At 31.6% G+C, this 24887-nt stretch overlaps 2 protein-coding genes across 8 annotated transcripts; both read right to left on the reverse strand.

Moving 5' to 3' along the window:
• Window positions 1–5325: 5325 nt before the first annotated feature.
• Window positions 5326–6504, reverse strand: LOC104882672 (uncharacterized). The gene has a single exon (XM_010666810.3). It carries the CDS (start codon window positions 6386–6388, stop codon window positions 5876–5878), a length of 513 nt encoding a protein of 170 aa, XP_010665112.1. The 5' UTR covers window positions 6389–6504; the 3' UTR covers window positions 5326–5875.
• Window positions 6505–7942: 1438 nt separating this feature from the next.
• Window positions 7943–19025, reverse strand: LOC100250391 (probable magnesium transporter NIPA4). Of its 7 annotated transcripts, none has more exons than XM_059734671.1 (10): window positions 18972–19025; window positions 18509–18787; window positions 16527–16583; window positions 15090–15180; window positions 14848–15008; window positions 14575–14702; window positions 14326–14463; window positions 12738–12830; window positions 8468–8573; window positions 7943–8387 (listed from the first exon to the last, which is right to left on the reverse strand). In XM_059734671.1, the coding sequence occupies exons 2-10, from the start codon at window positions 18666–18668 to the stop codon at window positions 8287–8289; spliced, it is 1035 nt and encodes a 344-aa protein (XP_059590654.1). In that variant the 5' UTR covers window positions 18669–18787; window positions 18972–19025; the 3' UTR covers window positions 7943–8286. The 7 variants fall into 7 exon arrangements, with proteins under 7 accessions (XP_059590654.1, XP_059590655.1, XP_010665111.1 ...); XM_059734672.1 differs by having other exon boundaries at window positions 18883–18982; XM_010666806.2 differs by lacking the exons at window positions 7943–8387; window positions 8468–8573 and adding an exon at window positions 11327–12108 and having other exon boundaries at window positions 18509–18767.
• Window positions 19026–24887: the final 5862 nt, after the last annotated feature.

Consider the following 24887-nt stretch of genomic DNA (forward strand, 5'->3'; position numbering starts at 1 on the left):
TTAAGTAGAATTCGACATAAGTTTTTTGTAAGTTAAGATATGTTAGTTGAATACATAATAAGAGAATTTATAACTTAAGGATAATAAAGGTAATCTTGAAAGGCTGGTAGTTTTCACATTGTTAGACTATGGACACTAGTTCAAGGGGAGACTAAACCTAATAGATAAGTAGGTCATAAACCCGAGTACATAGTGTCTCATTGTTATTTACATAAGGTATTGCAATACAATTAATTCTCTTTAGTGAGATGTTAAATCAACTTCAGAATTAAATTCTGAGGGAGCTAATACTCCTATTGATCCCAGTGGTCCCCGCTATAAAATCATATACCATGATGGCATGGGTAATGAGGATTGGATTGACTCTAGATTTATTTTTATACATAAGAACATTTTGATAATTATACAAAGTTGTATAAGGGTTTGTGAACATAGTCTCTAAATTGAGCTAATTGATTAATTAGTAGGCTTTGTTGGGTTAATTAATCAATTATAATATATTTTGGACTAAATTAAGTGACCCAAGCTATTGGTAGGCTTGAGTTACTTAAGCCTAATGAGAACCTTATAAATACTTCCCTTAAGGGTTAGGGTTTTGAGAGCCATTTTAGAAAGTTGTCTTGCACCTTTAGAGAGAAAGAGAGTCATATTCGCTCATTGATTGTCATTTGTAAATAATTGACTAATAATATGTTGACATGTGTTGGATGGGTCTCACAAAAAAAAACTTATAAATTAAAAAGATGATAAATCAATTAATTGTAACAATGCAAATAAATATTATAATTATCATAATAAATGAGATAATTACATCTAGAAAATCAAGATAAAATATTAAAAGTAAAATTTCTAACCTTATAAATAGAAGGTTTTTTTTCATTTCAAAGCACACTTTGAAGACCAAAAAAAATTTTAAGAGCTCTTGAATTCCTTGAAGATTCAAGATTTCTTGAAGAGATAAGAATATTCCAAGATTTTTCGATAAAATTGAAGACTTGAAGATTGATTTTCTCATTGGAAGACTTCATTGACCCAAAATTAAGCATTAAATTGTTTAAAAGGTGGGTTTTGTTTTTTAAGAAGAATAAGAGGGAATATTATAAATCATCCCCTCAAATTATAAATAAATTAAATTTACAATTTTATCCACAATTTTCTTATTTAAGAATTTTTGTGTGTATAGTGTCTTCTATATATCGTCCATAAACCTAAATCATGTTCAATTTACTTGGTCAGGTAGAATATTTATATAAACAATATTCAATTAAATTAAACATCTATAAATATATGTGCAAAATAAATCTAATTAATATAATTAATGATATTATTTGTTTCAAAAGTTCTACTTTCTAGGACTAACTCTTACAAAGGAAGCCTTATACCCTGACGCTCCGGTCAGCTTTCTTAGATTCACCTATCTTACTCTTAGAACTATCGTATACCCATCTTAGTGATAAACCAGTATATCTTTGATGAACACGGAATTAGCCTTAGAAAATCAAGTTATTTTGAGAAAAATAAATAAAATCAATTATTTTGTTCAATTTGTTTTATACACATTTTATGAACGTTTAATTATTTTGAGTATCACTTTTATAAGCCTTTAATCTAATTATGCACATTGTATACGGTTTTGTTTTATGTGGATATACAAATAACACAAACCATGAGATCTTTGTGACTTGATAAATCAATTTACAATTGTTCATAAATTTCAACAATTCAACAAAAGTTATAGTGCATCACCTTCTGTGAAAAAGGATGGCTTATATTAGTCATTAAAATAAGTTTTTGTGGTGGTGCTAGTGTGCATATGTTCCACATTGAACAAGACCTATTGAGATGTATGGCATGAAAATTATCAATTGGATATGGGTTATCTCCAAGATACCATCTTATATGTGTTATCAATCTTGAGAAGTTACCAAACTAATGTTTAGATTGGTGATTACCTTGAGTTATATATGAGTGAGATCTTAAAATAATGATATATCCTTGTTGACATGAGTAATTATTTAATTCAGTATATAGCAAGATGGATGTTTAATACAGACAACATAATATCTCTTATGAAATTGTTATATCCTTTTAAGTAATTATAACATTAATGATCAAATTTAACCCATGACTATAATAATTCCATTGATTTGAATTTAACATTTATCCCTAGGGATAAAAACATTTCAGTTGATTATGGAAAAAGATAGGTTTATAACTCAAAGAAACTAAGATATAATTTGATTGGTCAATAGCAAAATTTTGATTGAATTATGAATACAAGTTCATAAGAAACATTATGCAATGGCATGATACGTCATGGATACAACAACTGGTATTTAATTGCTTCAATTTAATTTTCATAGAATGTTAAGAGTGCAATTAATCTTTTTTAGTGGAGTGAATATTAATTATGGAATTATATAAAATCAATTCTATAGGAACTAGTTATTTTATGAGTTCTAGTGGTCCCTACTCAAAACTACTTACTATGTGTATGCATTTATTTTATTGAGCAATTGAAAAAATGAGGCACACCATGTGGTCTTGGATGAACAATCAAGGTTAAGGCAAGGCTTAAGTAAGATGGTCATTTTATCCTTACCCTAAGATTATATAAAGCACTCTTATCCCTAGTAACGTCCCTTCCTCATATCTTTCACGGCCTTACTCAACATGGTTGCCTATGCCACTACCCTCTCATTGTCTTTCTTGCCCTTGCTCAAGATGGTAGACCACACTATAGGGATTATCCAAACTACTTATAGGAATACCTAAATATCATATCTCATGTTATAACCTATTCAAGATCTCATATTAATAGTTCAATTACAACAAGATCAAGTTATAACCTAAAATCAGGATCATGTGTTTCAACCCAAAATCAAGATCATGTTAAATTATCAAGAAAAATAAATTGAAAGCGTACTTAGATCCATTATGATGCAGTGAAATGAAGTTTTAGTTTTCCACGTCTAAACTTTTCTTCTCTGGAGAGAAAAAACCTCATTGCACTCAACGATGGGATATGAGTAAAATCTCTCATTTGTTTAGACTGGGGACCTCAACTTATTTATATTATTTTATTTTATTTTTGGTCCATCATAAAAATAAAATAAAATCAAGTGATCTCTACCAATGATTAAAATATCCTTTTTCAATGGATCTCGACACGACCAGCCAAAACGTTCACCAAGCCACTAAACCAGCCACTAAACCAACCACTAAAGCAAGCTTGCCCCTAGTTGTATGTTTGGCACTAAATATATATATGTATATATATACTAAAACTCATTATATAAATATAATATTAAAAGAATATTTTAAAGAATAAATTAATTATAATTATTTCATAATTAAATAAAAAAATTTCATTTAATTAATTACCAAAAATTTAAAATTTATTGTGATAATTTTCTTCATAGTGTTTTTAGTATAATTAATGTATTAATTAAATATTAAAAATTATACATATATCATTATTTATTTTATATCATTTAATACAAATGAATTAAATGGATTATAAATTTAATTTTAATATTAAATATATTTTTTAATTAAACATATTATAATCGAATATCACAATATTATGTCAAATAATATTTGACATAATTTAATAATAAATGTACACTTATAAAATACATATTTTTTATTCGTGTATATAATATTATTATCTAATATGATAAATTATATCATACATGTATAAATTTATTGAACAAAACAATTTTAAAATATCTATTATACTTTTAATTTTATTTTTAAGAGTTTTTTCTTACATTTTTATAAGTTCTGATCAATTTTAGGTTCATCGACATTTTGTGTTAAAATATATGTCGATATATCCATAAAATGGAAGTACCAATATATCTATAATTATCAATATTTTTATTCTTGATCTCTACACATTAAAGTTCACAATGTCCAAACCTAACAAATAAATAAAAACTTATCTGATCACTTGAATGGACAAATAAAAAAAAAAGAAGAAGATAATAATTTACAATTAATCAACACATATGGACCACTTTAATAATTTCCCAACACACACAACCCAATATACACGAGAGTAGAATCGTGGTGGAAGACAACTTGGTTTTTGAAGCACATCCCATCATCAAATAAAAAAAAAGGGTGTGATTTTTGAAACCTATGATCTATGGGTTGTATGATATACTTCTATTTAGCTATGTATATTATTAAGGTAGATTTGTAATACCACCAATTTTACTATTGCTCTACAAATCATTTGGTACAAAATAAAAAATGTGTGAAAGTTATGTTTAAAGAATGTTTTATCAAAGAAATAATGAGTTGATTAATTAGCAAATCTTCATTTATAAGTGTCCCTTCATATAAGGTATCCTGTCATCATTTAAAAAATAATAGTCGAATCACGACAAACAAGTAATTATAAGTTTACAATTAATAAATATCACTTATTTGTTATTTTTAGAACAATCCTAACTTTTTTTTCATTAAATTTCAATATTTTTGGCATGGGTATCCTAACTTTGTATCCTTATATGATGAAATATAGACCAACAAAGTTGAATATTATCAATTTCATTGTATATTCCAAAACCATAGCAATTAAATTGATTTATTAATAAGTAATAAAAATAGTTACATTTTTAGTTTTTATGGTTTTGAAGTATATACGGTTAATAAACTTATATGGATCATGTAAGTAAAGAATAAAAAATGTAGTCCAAAATAAATACCGCAACAGTTTCTAATGGTTAATAACTTTTTTCTTCAAAGAAATTGCTAAAGTTTCTTATTCTAGGTGTAGATGGACACTAGAAAGAACTTGATAGGGAGAAAATAAAATAGAGATAGAGAAACTCAAACCTTACGAAAAAATTAAAGATTGTTAGACTCACTAATGGGCCTATTATTTATAGGCAACCTTATTGGTGAAAGATAAGGATTTCAAACTAAATGAATAATTATTTTCATTATGTTTTTAACCAATTTAATTCAAAAACAAATTTTGAATTTCTTATAATCGTATCTACTTATTTATCCTCATTTTTATTTAACCCCCAGGTGAATTATGAGGATACTTAATTTCTAATGGATCATAATTGTATTATTTTGGTACAATTAACTTATCGAATCAAACATGCTAAATAGATTAAAGAGGTTGAACTTTCAAATTCAAATACAACTCATTTATCAAATACATCATATAAAAAACAATTTATAACTATTCTCGAATCTCCCTCAATCTCTAGCCTCTAGGTTTAAGAACTTATTGCTCCTAACAACTAATATGTCATCTATTAAACCATACATTCTATAATAATTATTGTAATGTTACCTATATACCTACTTGCAAAAAATTTCATTCATGTACATCGTTATTTACATCGTGATAACATATCCTATACACATAAATTTTTACATAGTTACATATTGGATGATATCAAACTAACAAAGGGAAATTAAAAATAATAGCAACTTCCCTGCTAATATTTACAAAAAAAACTAAAAAATATAATCCTATGTCACTCCAATTCCAATCAAATTGCTTGATATTCATAATTTTGTACAAAATTAAAATAAAATACAATTGAAGCTAATGGATGAAATCAAAAGAAAATCATTTTTTATACAAAATTTATGATTTAAAACATCACGGTGAAATTGCAAGAGCATTCTTGCATGGCTGGAGTCAGCCCAAATTTGACAAAATATGGGAGAAATTAATCAAATTTAAATCCATAAAGATTTCAATAGGAGAGTTTGTTCGAAATTACTAGTATAAAAAATAATATATAAATAAATTAATTAAAGAAAAAGAAAAAGAGAGAGAGAGAGAAAATGGGGGGTGGGTGTGGGTGTGGGTGTGGGTGTGGGGGAAGAATTACTGTAGTCACAAAGCATGGGCCTTACGGGTAGAATGAGAATTATGGAGCTGGAAGAGCTTCCTCAACATCTTCACAAGCACCAGCAAACTTGCAGCCCTCCTAGCAGCCACCACTGCGCCGCCAGTTCTCGGTGCCGCCACCCCCTGAACGCACCCCACTTTCACCATCTCCTCAGAACCCGACCTCGGACCACACCTGTTATGCAGTTCTTCATTGAAGTCCTCCCACAACATGTCCATCCTATCCTCCTCATCGTCCTCAATCTCATCCCCTCCACCCGCCATCCTCCCGCCTCTCTCTACACACGAAAAGCTCTTCCGTCGGGGGTGATCGACTGGCTTTGATGTTGATGCAAAACAACCACCTTCTTCATCATCTTCTTGTTGCCCACTTGTGTTGCTGGTGGTTGGTCCTTCATGGCAAAGGGTTGCGGAAGAAGCGTGCCAGAGAGGGGGCGAGTCGATAAAGCGAGGGAAGGCGTCGGAGACAATCGGAAAACTGAAGTCTTCAGTGGCCATGGGTTGGGGAGGAGGAATGAGAATGGTGGGGTGTTGGCGTTGAGAAGGTTGGGGGGTAGTTGTCCTCGAAAATTTTAGTTCAACTGCTCCTACTCTAGTTTACAATTTTTCTTGCTTATGAGAAGAAGCTAGACTGGGGTCCCACCGGGTTACGACTTCACTCCTAGACTTGGCCAGGTACGCACTTCATATACAAAAATTCTTCTCCATTTTGTAATTACGTCTTAATTGGGCATGTGTATAACAATGTATGAAAAGTTCTCTCATTCCCACCCTCTATCTTAATTGAATTTTCAATGCTCCAACTCATTGCGTGCTGGTTAAATTTGGACCATTGTATGACTATACTATATACAACAAAAACGAAGAAATAAGAATATCATAAAAACAAATTTAGATATAACCGTATCTTTATTTATTTTTTTTTTAATTAATTGTCAGATCTTTGGTATGACATCAAAAAGTGGATTTTTTTTTGTAACATTTTATAAAAAAAAAAATCTCCATGTGACATACACTTTTCCTTTTGATAGTGAGAACCACATGTATGAAATATAAATGACGAAGTTTGATAATCATAAAGGAAAATAATGAATTTCTACACATTTATGTAAAAGTAATTATAAAAGAACAATCTTTTAAAAATAATTCAAATTTCATGTACTCATTTCTAAAAAATAATACTTAAAATAATTAAAAGTAATATCTATATTATTAAAATATAACATCTAAAATAATATATATATATATATATATATATATATTAATTATTTGTAAATAATTATTTAAAATTTATATTTTATAAACTTAAATTTTTATTTTTATAATTTTTTTCATATAAGTATATGGGAGGCACTTCCCTTTTTAAGATTAAAATATAAAAGTAGCTCAAAGTGACAGCATATATAAATGTTGTGTCAAATGTATTTCAATATTTTTCTTCACCAACCTTTTACAATTAAGAACAGCAAAATTATATCTTTTTCTTTGATCCAAAATTAAATGCACGAACCAGACGGAGTATAAGAAAATGCAGGGAGTGCTAAAGAAATGGGGATGAAAACAAATGGAGTATTAAGATATTGAAAACAATTGGTTGGTTGGTTGGTTGGTTGGTTGGTTTTTGGCGTCAACACCAGTCATGAGAAAAGTTAAAAAAAGGTTTGGGAGGGTAACTCATCAACCGCCGGATTGAACGGGGGAGAAACGTGTGTTGTTACCTCCAAATTGAAAGGGAGAGGCAGGGCGGGCTCTTTCGGTATCTGTGCGTAGAAAGAGACCGGCATACAAATGCATTTAATGTAAGTCACCCGCATCAACACTCTCTCTCATGTTTCCTCAACCAAACTCATGAACACAAGAAAGAAAAAGGAAAGAAAAGCCTTCAAAGGCTGCTTGGATGTGATGTGGATGCATCCAGCATTAAGATTTTTCCAGAGTTGAGATTAGGCCACCGACAGTCTTGGCTCCCCAAATTCTAGACCTTAAAACATCTCTCTGCAATTAAGATACATCACCCATGTTAGCTTTTTCCTTTCCCCCTTCCTTCAGCCATACCAAATTACCTCTTTCTCAATTTCATAGCCTGTAACGGGCAAGCACCTACATTTCTGGGAAAATTTGAATGTGAAAGAAAGAAAAGACAGAAAGAAGAAAGAATACATGGTTTTCTGAAGATGGATGGAGTATACATGACAGCAGCTAAAGCAAAATTTAATTTCTTTTCGTTCTGATCCAATACAAGAACTCATTCTATCTTGAGTGATTATAGTTGGCTGTTGGCGGTTGGCTCGATATGTTGATAAAATACAGGTTGGCTGCAATGTCCCTCCCCCAAAATGGTATGCAAGTATGTGAACAATGGCAGACGAATGAATCAAAGAATAGGTTTATGGCAATCACAAAGAATCTTGACACTGGAAAGGGATATCTTCTTCAAGCTCAAATCCATCCTCATCTGTGTGCTTGGGGAGCCGCACAGCAAAAGACGGTGAGGAACCTGCAAACATATGACAAATGTCCTAAGAATTGGATCAACAATGATACAGCATGTGATAGTACAGCGATGTAAAAACACACCCTCAACCATGTCCTTTGTTTTGTGAAGAAGAAAAGTCCCAGAAAGGATTGTCACAAATCCACACATCTCTGTCACAATTTGAGTTGGATTTTGCCTATCCCAATCCTGTATAGAAATAACAAGTTATTCATTTAATTCCAAATCAATTCATGAAACTCTAAATGAGTTGGTGAATCTAGATTAACATATAGCTGGGAAAAAGAAATGAAATTATATGAACAAAAATGTAGTTATGAAAATTGTTCAGATTGGAATTCACTCTTTCTTGGCATGACAGGTCAATGGAGACCCATTCTAACTACACGAGTTAGAATACAACATTTTTTCATCAGTAGCAGTAAATTTGTATTGCCAATTTAGATTAATAATAATAATAATAATAGCTATTCCCATAGAATTTTCAAAACCTAACCATGTCCAACCAAAGACACTCACCTTGTCTCCTTACCTTACCAATCAATCATCGATCGCTAAGAATGTAGTCTAGAAAAAGAAGGAAAAGATCAAGTGAAAAACTAATGCCATGTATGGTTTCAAGAAACTACTAAGGAAAGAAAAAAAATGTTAAGGAAAATGATTTTCTCATGTTTGGTTTTACAATAGAAGACACAAAAGAAAATCAAGTATAACTAAAATCAGTTAGAAACTTATATAATTTCAAATTATTTAATCTTAATATAGAAGTGATAAAATAAGATAAATGAGTTTGAAGTACCATATAAAAATAATTTATTTTTAAATCATTTTTTAATTTTCCTTCACATTTTCCCTTCAATTTTCTAGGAGCTAAACATGTCCTATGAATGTAGCTCAAAAGTCCCACGACGTTACTCAATTATTAAGGATATTTTGGTTACGTCATAGACATAGCTTACATCACTTAAAAAGGTTGGCAATCAGTTGAGGCTGTTTCTCATACTAATTTTTTTAGGTGAAAACATAAAAAAGACAAGTCACCATAGTACACAGGACGCATATAATGAGCATCAAAAGGCACATCTAAAAAGAAAGAAAACAAAAAACAACCCCCTTTTACCAAAAACCCGACCAATCAAAAAAATCATTTAAAGACATAGAACCTATATCGTAGGTACATCTTCACCCACAAAAAAAGATTTCTAAGAAAAGAACTTTTCAAGGCTTGATCTGATTGCTCCTCATTGTCAAAAGACCTTCAATTCCTTTCTTTCCATATGGTCCAAAAGATGGACAATGGAGCCAGTCTCCAAGCCTTCATGTGTTTTTTACCCACAAACAATCCATGCCACCCTAAGAGAGTCTTTTTAACCATGGCAGCTTGCACCCAATGAACACCAAACAGATAAAAAAGCAACTACCAAATGACCCTTGTCTTGGTACAATGAAGAAAGACATGATCTATGGAGTCTTCTTTCAACTTCACAGAGAAAATATCTATTGACCAAAAACCACCCTCTCCTCTGAAGCTTATCTAGGGTCAGCACCTTTCCCGACTAACTTCCTATGTGTAAAAACTCACTTTAGAAGGCACCATGAATTCCAAATCATGCTCTTTGAAAAAGAAATCGATCCCCTCGATTCTAAGGTAGTGTATAAAGACTTAATTGAGAACATATCATTTCTTCAATCCATCCACACAACCTTGTCCTCCCCCTCACTATCTACGGCCACTCCTTGCAACCTTGAAAAGAATTCCTCTACATTGTCCAACTTTCAATCATTCAGAAATCTAGAAAACTAAGGGTTTCAATGACCCCTCTCACCTATCTAATCCCATAAATCCACTACCCTAATCTCTTTTGAAATGGTTAAGACATAAAGAAGGGAAAAATACACACAAAGATTCATCTCCTCACTATTTATTCTTCCAAAACTTTACCCTCCCTCCATTACCTACCATTAAGGAAGATCTACTACAAAAGGTGTCCTAATCCTTCCAAATGGTTTTCCATAGCCCAACTCCATACCCGTCTCTCACTTAACAAAACAACCAACCTTCACTTCCTCCCTATATTTGCCACTAATGACCTATTCCCAAAATGCTCCTCTTTTCAATTGCGTATTGCCAACTCCACTTACACGAAAGCACCTTATTAAGCTAAGAAAGGTGTTTAATGCCCAACCCCTCTTTACTCTTCTCCAAACACACTATTGGCCACTTCACAAGATGCCTCTTTTTGTTTATCGCCTCACCTCCCAAAAGGAAATTCCTTTGAATTTTCTCTAGTCTCAATCTAACTTTCCTCGAAATACTAAACAACAACACAACTCATTTTCTTCACTAACAGCTAAAATTTTCATTATCACAAAAAAGAAACCCCCACAAACAAGGTATACACACAAAAACAAAGACAAAGGAATCCAATTTACAAGCAACCAAAAGATCTCCAAAAAGGACATGATCTAAGGCCCTTGGAGGCTCCCCAACCCAAAACCTTTCCAGGCTATAATCAAGTTCACAATAAAATTTTAACATCAAAAAGGTTTCTTCTTCCAGTAATTTTTTTCCCTGCTAGTCCTCAAAATTACAAACAAAACTACCTTGCAAAGCACTTTCAATTATTACTTATCTCCAGACTTGATCAACCAATCCAACATCAAGCAAGAGCACACATAATGGATCTCAAAATGACAAGACAGAAACCAAAAAGCATCAAAACCACTCTACAATTTAGCTTCCTAAATGTTGTTGCCAGTGGTTTTCACTCCATCTTTAGCTTCCCACGGTTCCAAACATGAGAAAATTTATGAATACATGGGAGGAGCGCACGCATAATAAGTAGAGCATGATCAAATGCCACCCAAGATTAAAATAACACATACTAGAAACAGCCCAATTTCCAGGATTAACTGGTTGAATCATGTGATCTAACCTGTCAGAAACATAAAGAAATAGAGCATGATCAAGTAACCCACAGATTAAAACAACCCACATTAGAAACAGCTGAATTTCCTGGATTAACTAGCCTAATGAGATATTGACCATTGGTTCAATCAATAAGAAATAGAAAAAGCCTCCACTTGTCTGAAACATCATAATTTCAAAACCTTGGTTGATTTGTTCAACCATTCAAGTGAATTATACAGAAAAGAAAAAAGGAAAAAAAATTATATATATAACATAATGTTTATATCAATTTGTGAACTTAAAGAAGGGGTACATGCTAAAGAAAAAATCAGAACAGATGCTGAAAGAGCAACCCAAGAACCTTCCATGGTCCATAAACCTCTGCATCCAATGATTTGGTTACATCCAAAACCCTCTATGACCAATAGTCAACTAAGACAAAACTATCACCAATTGCCCCTCCACCAATTAATTGGTTACATCCAACCCTAAAATTTGAGATCCTTAAGTGAAGCAAGTAATCCATCAAAATTAAGTTTCAGTCTTTCGGAATATCAAAATTAAGTTCAAGTCTTTCTGAATACAAATTGCCATATGGCCAATAGAACTCCTCAATAACCAACATTCAATGGGAAGTGAGCAAGCAAATGTTTTCTCACGATTCAGGCATGGACTGCTTCCAACCCTCAAAGATCCTACATTCATCTCTAGCCTTGGCCTCAACCTCTTCTTTGAGACATCTTCGAATTCTGTGTAAGATTTGTTTTCGGATTCTTTTTTCAGGACTACAACCAGGGTCTGACTCCAAGATTCCTACCACAGCCCCAAAAAGAAATAATCATCATATCATGAACACCTTGAGAAGCTGCCCAGCGTGAAACCCAATATGGCTTGAGTTAAATATTATGGGGCATCCTAAAGCAATGGAGAGGGAAGGGGTGGGGAAAGATTGAGTGTGGATGTGATAATGTTGTCATTTAGTTCAAAATTCTTCCATGAAATGTGAGGGGGCTTCATTATGTGGTCTAATATACAGTAGTTAGATCCCTACAAGAAGCCAAGATGAATATAAACCAAGGAAGTTGTGAGTAGCCCTGGAGAAGTAAACAGTCATAAATTGAAAAAAAGGGGTGGTGTCTCTCATTTTGGGTGATCAGAAGGTTCTGGACATACTGCAACTGCAAGTGGAGGCTTTTTCTATTTCTTATTGAGTGAAAAATAATAGATAACCACATGTTCTCATCAGAGGTTTCAGAGGAGGCTCTACTTTCAGCTGAACCTAGCTTCTTACTGTTTCAGAAAAACAGCCTAAAATAAAAAATACTTCAAGCAAGAGTAGAATGGGATCAAGTATCAGATATCGGCATTACTTGTCATGATATGCAAATTAAATAGCAACTACTCAAAGGAAAAAAGTATCTCAAGGTCAGCTGAAGTATTACCTTAAACATGATTACACTAGCCAAAATGGTTAATGATGTAAACATCGCGTAGTATATAGGTGATACAACAGCTGTGTTGAATGTATCGAGAGCCTGCAATTGGAAACCAGCACATTTCAAAGTAGACAATAATCAACAACCAGGACATCAAAATAAAAGAAAAGGTTTGAAGTAGAAAATACTCAACAATCACGGCATGAAAATAAAACAAAAAAGGTCCTCGTAACATTGCATGTGTCTACTTGCCTATCAAAAAAAAAAAAAATCATTGCATGTGTCTGCTTGTGTGTGTATTTACACAATCATTTACTAGTTTAGAATTCTTGGATTTCAATGGATGTGGAGTTCTTCATTTAGGAAGCAACTTGGAGGAGGATTTTGACTTTGAACCAGCTATAAAACATTGGATGGACTTTGGTGAATAAGTGCTGTTTGTGCAAAGACAGAAGAAGAATCAGTGGTTGGCATTCTTCTTCACTTTGCTAAAGGTTAATGTTTCATGAAAGTTAGTTTTCTCCTTGTTTGGCATTGCATGAGTGCTGCTTTCATGTATCTATAAGGCTCTCCTAGGTTGGAAAGCATCATTTTTGGGGGAAAAGCAAAAGAAGGTTTGAAAGGCTGCCTCTTTATGCATTTTTTTCAACTATTTAAAAGGAGAAAATTGGAGATCATTAGAAAATGGTGGAGTTAACGGATCAAGCACTCAAATCTTCATTTCGTTGTACTCTCTTGATGTGGGTTAGGAGAATCATGGATAGGATGCCAATGTCTATGGTAGATTTTGTAGATTGACCAACTTTTTCTTAAGGGGAGGAAGTTGTTTCTTGCTTTTATTTTATTTAATTTTTGCCCTTTGGCTTCCTTTGTATATGCCCTATGTACTTTGGTGCTCTTTTACACTATGTGCTATGTTAATATTGTTTTTACTTGACTATCAAAAAAAATTATTGGTAATGAAATGAATATATGAAATAAAAAAATTCATAGCCAACTTTAACCACTGGAATCCTGAAGAGCTAGAGCTACCTGCATGGTTTATGATAATTAATAAAGATGTGTGTGATATGGATCAGAACCTGCATATCTGTTTGTAATCTCAAGTTACAAAGACTCCAGAAAAACCAGAAGCATTCATAAGCTCAAAAAAACTGACATTAAATTCATAGGTTCAGCAGCAGCATAGTTATGAGATAATATTAGGACATTCTAACCATTCCAAGGAAAACGATGGTTACATTGTTTTTTATATCAGATTATATGATGCAAATCCATCACGTAGTGTGGAAGCATCAATATAACTTGCAGCATCAGCTCAAATTTAAGTTAGCCAAGCTTCATTTTCTTTACTATCATTATATCATATGTAATGATGGCTGCAATTTTCAAGTTCTTGGATGTTCTAGAATAAGTCATTAATGAATAACAATTCCTACTACAAGCTGAGGTATTGAACATCTGTGGGACCATGGTTTGCTGGAACATGGTAAAGTCTACCACTTTCAGGGAAACTATTAGAACACTATCATCATAAATTGATTATTTTGAATGAGGACAATTTACAAAAGGAGAAAGGGTGTGACAAAATTACCTTGTTTAAATAGTTCATTTGAGTAATCACACAAGTAATTACAACAATAGTAAAGGCCCACGTTTGGGGATATATCAACTGATTCATTCCCGAGAATGTCAACTTCAATGCAATTCCAAGGGCTTTAACACTCATGACCTGTCCAGAGTATATGGCATTGTGTTGTTAAAAGTAAATAAAATAACTAATAAAATGCATGCAAAGAGAAAAGGAAAAACAAATTGGAGTGGGCAACTAGTGACTACATACCGACAGTGAGCCTACAAGTGAACAAACACCGATGTAGACCATTATGTGTGTCTGGCCATACAGCGGAATAAAATGGACTATAAGTATGAATACTGCTGCTATCACCAAAGCAGCATAAAAAAGAAAAGCTGTCATAGGCATTAAAAACGACTAAAGTCATTACTTAGGGTAAAAAAACCTCAAATATGGAGTCTAAAATATCAAAATTTAAACTATGGATGACCTCTCGTAATGGGAGTACTTTCTCTACATAGAAATATTCCAAGTGCATACCTGGCTCTGTTGCAAGATCCCACACTTCTTTGACAGACTCAATCCCACGTTCTTGAGGAGCATGTAAAACAATTGTTGTTGACCCCACAACACACAGAACACAACCAAGAATTCCAAAAATGTGCAGCTTCTCCCGCAAAATAATATATGCAAGTACAGCACTACAACATAGCATCGCAATTAACATTAAAAATCAGAAAAGAAAATCATAAACAATGATCATTTAAGACTTTCCCTCATGCCTGATAATGATACTGAGAGCACCAAGAGGAGTGACCAGAATAGCTGGTGCGAATGCATAGGCAGCAAAATTAGCTATTTCCCCAACAATCACTGTCACAATGGCAATAATCCAAATAAGAATTCACATACAGCAATAATAATGTCCCACCTAATTACGAGATATACACTCAAGTTTAAATTTTAAAATAAAATAAGAAACAACAAGTTTGAAAATTTGCAAGGAGAAAAAAGATGAAAAAAAAAATGAAACAAAGAAAGTAAAACCAATAGCAATAAATATTACATCCATACAACTTTTCACCACTTGAAAATAAGGACAAAAATCACTGCTTTACTGGAGGCAAAAAATTTGAATAGAAAATTTTAATCACATTTTCGGATGATGCAAAGTGGCCAGCATTGAACTTTATTTAATTGGAAATGGAAACAATAATTCATTGCTAATGAACACATTCAACTCATCCACATATCAAATTAGATATTGTTTTATTTTAATTAACATGCCATAGACAATGAACAAGGAAAAAAGAGGTGGAATCCATCCTGAGAAAGACATCATATGCTGTAGTATCTCAAAACTACATAATAGATCATCTGCATACCTCATCAGCTTGGCTGCCCTCTATAAATGAAATCTTCTAAGCATAAGCTCTCATTAAATGAACCAACAAGGACTGCCAGTAAAATTCCACCTTCCTACGACTCATTAAATGAATCATAAGAATTAGAATATTTTCTCCTGAGATATAGCCTAGTTATCTCTATCACCAAAAACTGACTTGCAGCAGCAATCAATTTGAATAGTTATAGCTAATTAGTTATGCAACACTAAAATTGGGCTACTACTTCTCCAAGAGGTGCATTGCAAACAGAAAACATCACAAAAGGTACCAAAAATGGGAAATGAATTGATCCATATTACTGCTATTGGTGAAATATCCCAAAATTCCCTAGAACCAATAATCAAACACATGGAACCTAATCAAACCAATAAAACATCGATGGACAGAGTACTAGTGTATACTAGTATAAAAATGTGCACAATGGAGGAGTCCAGAAATCATCTTGTAATCCACTGCTGGACTTGGAACTTGGTCTGTGAGGCTAATGCTCTTTGGCTCGGCTTAGGTAATGCCAAGGTCATTTAGAGTCTTGACTACAGAGACCAATTTCATAATTCTTTGTTTGGTGCCTTAGTAGAGAGAGAAATAGCAGGGCCTTCAAAACAGTGAAGATGTGTAAGGTTCTACAACCTTAAGGCAATTATAATTTTTTTTTTCATTTAACTACCAATAAAAAACAATTCAACCATGTTTTAAAACTCTCTAACTATTTTGGAATCCAAAGAATTTGAAGAAAATTGACATATGTGCAGCAATAGTGCAACAAACATACTATATGATCCATTTGAGCCCAAAGAATAAAGCAAGACTCACTTGTTATCATTCCAGCCCACCAAAGAGGCTCGTACAAGTAAGAATAACCTCCAACACCTGTCATAGGTAATAAGAAAATTTAAATAGAATAAAAAATTGTGCCACTTTATTATCGTAAATAGAATCACTAAACATGCAAAAAAGTAAGAGCTATCCCAAGCCATAACAAATATTTAAGACTCATTAGCCAATACAGAATCTACAGATCAAGAAAAGCTTAAAGAACTTCAAAAGAAAGAAACTTGGTATATGTGCAAAAGATTCACCATTGCCATATTCCAAATATCATTCCTAAGAATTGTCTCACTCATGCATGACCAAAAAGATTTGCATAGAACAATATAACGGCATAAATGCATATCAATTCCACTGAAGTGTTTGGATCAAGAAAGAGTCGATTATTTGTGATGATATTCATTCCGTTCAATTTTTTTTTTTTTTTTTTTAATTTTAATAACTGTTTTTTCTTTGTTGATTTCTCTTCTCTCTTGAGTGTAACTTTGCATAACACCATGCATTCAGGTTATTTGCCTTTGCATCTCTCTTCACGTGTGTGTGTGTGTGTATCACTTAATGATATCTATGTAAATTCACTAATATCTCAATAGCTAAATCTCAACTAGAAAATTTTACAGCAAGTAAGAAAATCCCCAGCATGTTTCTGATTATAGTTTTCCAACTTAAGTATTAGCAAGCATAATACATACATGCAGTAACTAACATATCTTAATAGCTAAAAGCTAACCAAAATATCTCTTTCTTTTTTTTCTTTTTCTTTTTTATTTTGGTAGGCAAACAAAAAATATATTAACAGCACCTAACAAGGGAAAAAAGAAAAAATGCAAGCAAATGAACAAAAACAGCACAAAAGTACACCAATGACTAGACATGAAAAGGATGCTAAAAGCTAACTCAAATTATCACATGGCAAGTAAAACAAACCCATAGATCTCATAATCAACAAACACAAAACACATATAACAATTAATTTTTTTCATGTTAACACAGACCAAACTATACTACAATCCCAAATTTCATTTGTAGTTATACAAACAACTAAATTTAGACAAAATTCTCACTATTCCACCCATCATCCCTATTGCCACACCAAAAACCCCAATATCCACTGTACTATTTGTAAAACTAAAGCAACAGATGTCTTAGTATACTTGATCCCCTTAACTATTAGTAAACATACATATACACTCACCCACATATCTCAGTAGTTAAAATCTCATCACAAAAACATGTAGCAAGTGAAACAAATCTGTATATCCAAGAACTCATTCTCACAAATCTAGCAATTACGACTGTAAATTTTAACTCTTAGTTCTACAAAAATCAGTTGCAGGCAAAATTTTCGTCATTTTTCCCCGATTCTTTCATTGCTACACAAAAAACACCCAAAACCCACTATACAGATTTGGAAATCAAACTAGAGTGCACCATCTTAAATTATGTAGTAAGTAAAAACATATTTTTAAATCTCATAACCAACAAACATAAAGCCCAAATAGCAATTATTTTTTAACATGTCAACAGAAACTAACTAGTCCAAGATTCCAAAATATCAGGTTCTTAGTTCCACAAACAACTAATTCCCCAAAATTTTCACATCACCCAGAAGTCACATTACCACGCCCAAAAACCCCAAATCCACTCTACAGATTTGGAAATGGAAAATAGAATTACCGCCATAATGCCAGAAGCATATATATACACTTACACATCTCAGTGGCTAAAATCTAACACAAAATCATATAGCAAGCAAAACAAATCTGCAAATCTCATAGCCAACAAAAAGAAAACGCAAATAGCAATTAATTTTGTACACGTCAACGGAGACTAAAAAATTCCACAATTACAAAATTCAATGTCAGTTCTACAGACAACTAATTCTAAGCTAAGCCACTCCACATTCATACCAAAAACCCCCCAGAATCCACGGCACAGATTTGAAAAGAAACCAAAAATGGAATTACCAGCCCTAACGCCGGATGCGCCGGCTTTCTTCAAGCCCTTTTTCTTGACAATGAAACTGGCGCCAATGAAGAAACTGGAGGAGAGGGCCAAGACCAAGCCCTTGATGTTGTCAGAGGACATGCCCTGGGCCCAGCTCCGCGAGACCGCGACCTCCGCCATGGCCGGAACCCTAAAGCCTGGTCGTTTTGACAAAGCAACCTCAGAAAACCCTCCGGGTCCATTCCATACGATCCATTCAATTGTACTGGTTCGTCATCCCTGATGCGGATGGGTGGAAACTGAGATCAGAAGAGAGGAAGGCAGTTACAGAGGGGAAGAAAAAACACGAAAGGCAATGAGATTTGTGTATCGGAAAATGGGTTCAGGGAAATACCCAGAAACATACAACGAGAAGCGGTGATTTGATTACTGTATTTTTGTTTAAACAATTTATAAAGTTCGATTCGTCTTAAATGCGCTTACCTGGATCCCTTGGATTTTGTCGGCCTCGCCTTCTATTCGTTTTTATTCTGCTTTTTATCTGGATTTATATATATATATATATAAATAAAAATAAATTTAAATTTAATAAATTATTTTTATTTTTAATTCTTTTATATTAATATTAAATAAATTTAAAATGCTAATTTTTTTATTAATTTTAAATATATTTAATTATTTTTTATATTTTTTACATTTCGATCATATCATAAATATGAGGAAATTTTTTTTTTAATATTTTTTTCCTTTTTTAATACTTTTGGGATCCAAACATAACCTTAATTCATTCTCAACTTCTCACCCCAAAATATATATATATTAATTAAATTTAAAAATAAATAAGCAACTACATCGAAATGTACTTTAAAGCATTTAATTCCCAAAAATTTTCAAAAAAAAATGTGAAAGAAAAAAATAGACAAAAAAATAAAAATAAATTTAAAATAGATAAATTATTTTTAGGATTATTTGATTAAAAAAATTGTATAAAAATATCTTTTTTTTATTATTACTATTCAAACAAAAACATGAACAAAATTAAATTCACAAATAGATGATTATTTCATCTTTTTAATCAATTAATTTTTATTTTTATTTCCTATTTCAAATTGATTTTTTTTATTTTAAACCATCAGTATAAAGATTAAATAATTTAAAAATATATAATTTTTTTTAAATATTTTTTATAAAACAATTAAATATGAGGAAATTATTACCTTTAAAATCATAGTAGTTCACACTAGACAAGAAACTAGTTAGTGCTTAATAATATAAATACATATGAAGGAAAACTGAAAAGACAATTAAGGACGTAAACTTGCACATGAATGCAATATAAGACAGCAGATTGATAGAGAAAGCCAAAGAATAGCCCTATTCTTGTAAGTTGTAACTCATTGACATGAAATATGAGTAGTACAATGCTGATCCGGGTTGTCCTCCTGTAACCATATCAATTCTGTCTATGTCTTTTAATTTTATTACTTTTGTTTATTAAAGAGACAAAGTTGTTCAATCATATGTTCTATCTGATAAGATTATTTTATTTTCATATAGTATATTAAGGGTATGTTTGATTCCCGAAAAGTAAAAAAAAAAAATATTAGAGAAAATTGTTTTCTTATATTTGATTTTATCATACACAAAATATGAAAAAAAAAAAAATCAAATGTAATTAAAAATTATTAAAATTTTATTCATTTTAAAATTATTTAATATTAAAAAAATAAATAAAATGACTTTCAAGAATAATTTATTGATTTTAAATCTATTTTTTATTTTTTGAGTTATATTTTTTTTCTCTATTTTCTTTACCTCAAAATTTTCAATAAGTAAACATAACCTAAATAATTGTTTTTTTTCCTCCTTAAAATTCAAAATTTTCCTTAAAAAAAGGAGTCTTTTATTCTTGGTTTAGGATCTTGAAAAAAAAAAATTGTTTTTTTATTTAAAATTATATTTGGGAAACTTTGACATAAAATAATTTTTTTTTAAAAAAAAATTGTTCTAAAAACATAAAAACATATTAATTTTTAAAATAAATTTTAGATTTTAATTAATTTTTATAGAGTATTTTAAGTAAGAATTAAAATGTTTAAAAATATTTTTAAACATTTTAATTCTTACTTATTCAAATAAGTGTACAACAATTTCATGAAGAATAATTTTTTAAAAAAAATATTTTTTATATTTAAATTTTTAAATAGAATTTTATTAAAATAATTGGAAAATATTCGTAGGGATTATTTTTTAATGAATTTTTTTGAAATGTTGGTTCAAAATTTTCATTAAGAGAAAAAGGAAAAGATGCTTGAAATTGATGGATTTTTTTTTCCATGGGGTAGTTTAATTTTACCTAACTTTTAGGTTTGCCAACCATAGTGGGCGACTAGTTACTAATAATTAAAGGATTTCTTTTATTAGAAAAAAAATGGGTAGTGTCGAAACCAAAACTTATTCATATAGCATCTAGTGCATTTGTCATTGTCAACACATGGTCATCTAGTGTTTTATAACTTTTATTGTGATTTGTGGGTTGAATGTTGGTGTAAAGCTTAAAGAGCTTGAAACAATAAAAGACATAGGTTGAAATGTTCCCAACTTTACTTTCTGTTTTTTAACTAATCTTCCTAACTTTCTTCTTTTCGTTGTTCCCAACTTTACTTTCTTTTCTTTAACTAATCTTCCTAACTTTCTTCTTTCCATTGTTTGGTTCCAACCTTTTTCTTGGCTTTTTTTGGATCATGGGTGTTGGCATGGAATGTAGATTTGTTATTTAAATTCCAACTATAGAATAAATGTATAAGAATGGATAGATTGCTTACCAGAAAGTTATACCATTCATATAAATCAATTAACCAAACTTGAATATTTGATGAGACTCGAATTATAATTGCTCCCAATTTTCTAAAAAACTTATTCATTACGAAAATGATTTTAATGAAGCAATCGAAGATAAGTTTTAGAATTATTAGATAAACTAATTACACATATAATATGGGTTTATGCAATATAGTAACTTGGTGAATTATGACAACCAATAATCTTATGTCATAATTTGTCGTAGGTCCTATCCATTGTGTAACCATGCACATTAGTGTACTTATCATAGAAAACCTATTTAGAAAACAAGACAAGTCATCCCCTTAATTAGGAGTTAGTGTATTATAGTCTCTATCAAACTGCCTAATCTATGAACTAATTGTAACCAACTTATCATCTTATAAGGAACTCATATGAGTTATATTATTTGTGCAACTCCTAATACATTCAAGTCATATATAATGCAAGTGGTATGAGTGTGAATGCTCAAATCAATATCAATGTAAAAACATATGGTAAGTGAAAGTTTAAGTCTAACTTTGTTATATTATGTCCTAGTTTTAAGAGCTTTATCCCAATAACTCCCATAATAACATAAAAGACTATGAGTCCAAAGGTTTTTGCACTTATCATTCCTAGCAATTTTAGTATATGAGAGCCTCATCATAATGAGAGAGTTGTTATACAACCAAATAAGTTCATGAATTTCGGAGTCTTTCAAGGTCATTTGAAGGAACATAAAACTAATTCCATTAATTACAATGAAGCAATGAGCAATGTAGATGCTCATCTATGACAAGGAGCTACAAAGGCAAAGTTAGAATCTATGTATTCAAATGATCTTTTGGATCTTGTAGAAGTGCCTAAAGGGGTAAAACCCATAAGATGTAAGTGGGTCTACAAGAGGATGAGAGTGGTAGATGGAAAGGTTGAAACATGCAATATTAGGCTTGTAGTGAACGTTTATAAACAGAAACCTAGTTTCAAATATGAGGAAACCTTCTCATTGATGGTCATGCTCAAATTATCAAAATACTCCTATTCGTTGTGGCACATATCGATTATGAGATATTGCAAATGGATGTCAAGAAAGCATTCTTGAACAACTATCTTGATGACATCTACATGATGCAATCAAATAGTTGTTGGCATTTTAGATTTATGCACAATAGAACCAATACCAATTTTTTTAAAATGATTTTTAAGGTTAAAATATTAACCTTTAGGTTGGGATGTTCCTAAATTTTAAGTTCTAAGTGTTGAAAACGACCTTGAATAATTAAAGATCTTCCACTTAATGACTTGTCCTTGAACTTTGGCATAGAGATGATGGAAATCTTTGAAGATGGAGACTAAGGCTCCTCCTGGAACATAAAAGAGAACAGTGGAAAACTAAAATCCTAACCTCATAAAGGGTATTTATATGATTTCTAGTGAGCTTTAGTGACTTGAACATATCTTGGCTTGAGTCACTTAATCTAACCCAAAAATGGTCCTAATTGATTAATTAATCCAATAAAGCTCTAATTAATCAATTATTCCAATCTAAAGATGGTGTCCACTAATTATTGTGCAACCTTATTTAATTACCAAAAAACCTTTATGCACATAAGTGAACCAAAGTATATAAACTTTATAATTCTAAAGAGTATTAAGACTTATAGCACAGTGTTGGCCAATAAGGTATATAAGCTTAAATAGAGACTATTAGGACCTATAGCACAATATTAGCTCTATCAAAATCTAATTCTGAAGTTAACTCATCATCCCACTATAGAAAGTCAATTACATTATAGTACTTTATATATATTGCAACGAAACACTAAGTGTTTGGGCCCGTGATTTGTTATCCATTGTATATAGTCTCCTCATGAATTGGTGTTCATAATCTAACAAGGTAAAAACTATCAATCTCTCCAGATTACCTCTACAAAACTTAAGGATTATTATGACCATCGTTTACATAAACACGCATCCTTAGGATTACCTAAGAGGGACACACTATCTGAATCCCATGAAATATCATAGTGTTTCTATTGAGAATCTTATTATTACTAGTTTCCATTAATAATGACCCAATTTGTAGGGAATATAGATCATTTTAAGATCTCACTTGTAAGTTAAAATCATTACTAACTTTGACATAAGTTCAATATTCTCTCAAGGTTGACAAAAATACAATATAGCAACTTGGTGAAGTCATGACAACCCAATTATTAAATGGTGGAACTATCTATGATGTGCTTATTTGATAGATGAGAGAACACACTTTATTATTTAGGGATGTGCACTACTTTATTAAACAAAATTGTACACTTAGGGTTGTTGGTTGCACGCTAACTTTATTGCTCAATAATGCACTTATCAATGATGCACGTTGTGATTTTGTGTAGGTTGAAGCAGTGAGGTATGCTTCTTTTTTCACACAATGGTTAAGTTGCCTAATAGGAGGTTTGTTATTCACTCCAGTACACTTAAGTGAGCAATTTGAATGAAGACTTTTTAGTCCGTAATAAGGAGTACACAATGTAGATTGAGTCTCTAAGTGCGCAGTTCAAGTCGCCACTTAAAGGTGTGTAATACTAAGTGTGCTTCTTTAAGTGTGTCTATTGGATTAGTGCTTTCAGAGTATGCAATCTATAAAGGGCTCTAATTAGTGCACTATTGTGGGTTATGATCAAATTAAAGTGTGTTCTTGGTGGTAGTGTCCTTAGTTGCTTCATTCTCTATGAAGTGCTAGAAGTGTGCTAAACATGCTTTTACTATATAAAAATGTCACAAAACCTATTAAAAGAATTTTCCTAAGATATTAACAACAAATTGAAGAAGTGAGGTTGCTATGAGTGCTTTAAACACACAAAAATAGGGTTTTAAAAGGCCATCCTAGTGTGTAATTTGAGTTTTCATCAATTATACTCAATTATCCTATGAAATTACTACAAAACAAAGCTTGAGTCCACAACCTACTATTCATTACATGCAAACTCCCCATAAACTTGTGTCTATAATCTACAAGAGTAGTGTTATTGATCCATCAAGATTATCTTTTTAGTTATTGAGTTACAAATCCTTCTATTATATAATTAAATAATAGATTTTAGCTCCAAGAAGAATATGTCAAATTTCACTAAACGAATTACTACAATAACAAATTTTATGATCACGTGTCCTTAGAATCACCCAAAGGGACACTGTTTCAATGCTACGAGATATCATAATATCTCTATTGAGGATACTTGTTACCACTAGCCTCCATCAACAGTGACCTAATCCATAGGGATATATGATCATTTTAGGGTATTGCCCATAAGTCAAAGCTTCTTGTTGATTTCATCATAGATTCAATATTTTCTTAAGGTTGAGAATCCATATAATATAGTAGTTTGGTGAATCATGACACGATAGCCTTACACCATGATTCATTATAGGTCCTATATAATATGTAACTATACATACTAGTTCACTTACTATGAGAAATTTGTTTTAACGGTCAAGACAAGTCATTCCTTCAATTAGAAGGTAGTGGACCACAGTCTTTACTAGATTACCCAAATCTATGAACCCATTATGAACAAC

Source organism: Vitis vinifera, chromosome 18 (genome assembly GCF_030704535.1).
Source record: "Vitis vinifera cultivar Pinot Noir 40024 chromosome 18, ASM3070453v1".
NCBI lineage: Eukaryota > Viridiplantae > Streptophyta > Magnoliopsida > Vitales > Vitaceae > Vitis > Vitis vinifera.

Excerpts from the sequence above, each read along its gene's own strand:
- LOC104882672 (XM_010666810.3), bottom strand. The coding sequence starts at position 6,388 with ATGGCCACTGAAGACTTCAGTTTTCCGATTGTCTCCGACGCCTTCCCT.
- LOC100250391 (XM_010666806.2), bottom strand. The coding sequence starts at position 18,668 with ATGGCGGAGGTCGCGGTCTCGCGGAGCTGGGCCCAGGGCATGTCCTCT. Across the intron at positions 16,584-18,508 it reads CGCATCCGGCGTTAGGGCTG|GTGTTGGAGGTTATTCTTAC; the intron begins GTAATTCCATTT and ends TACCTATGACAG. Across the intron at positions 12,109-12,737 it reads CTAGTGTAATCATGTTTAAG|GAATCTTGGAGTCAGACCCT; the intron begins GTAATACTTCAG and ends GGGCTGTGGTAG.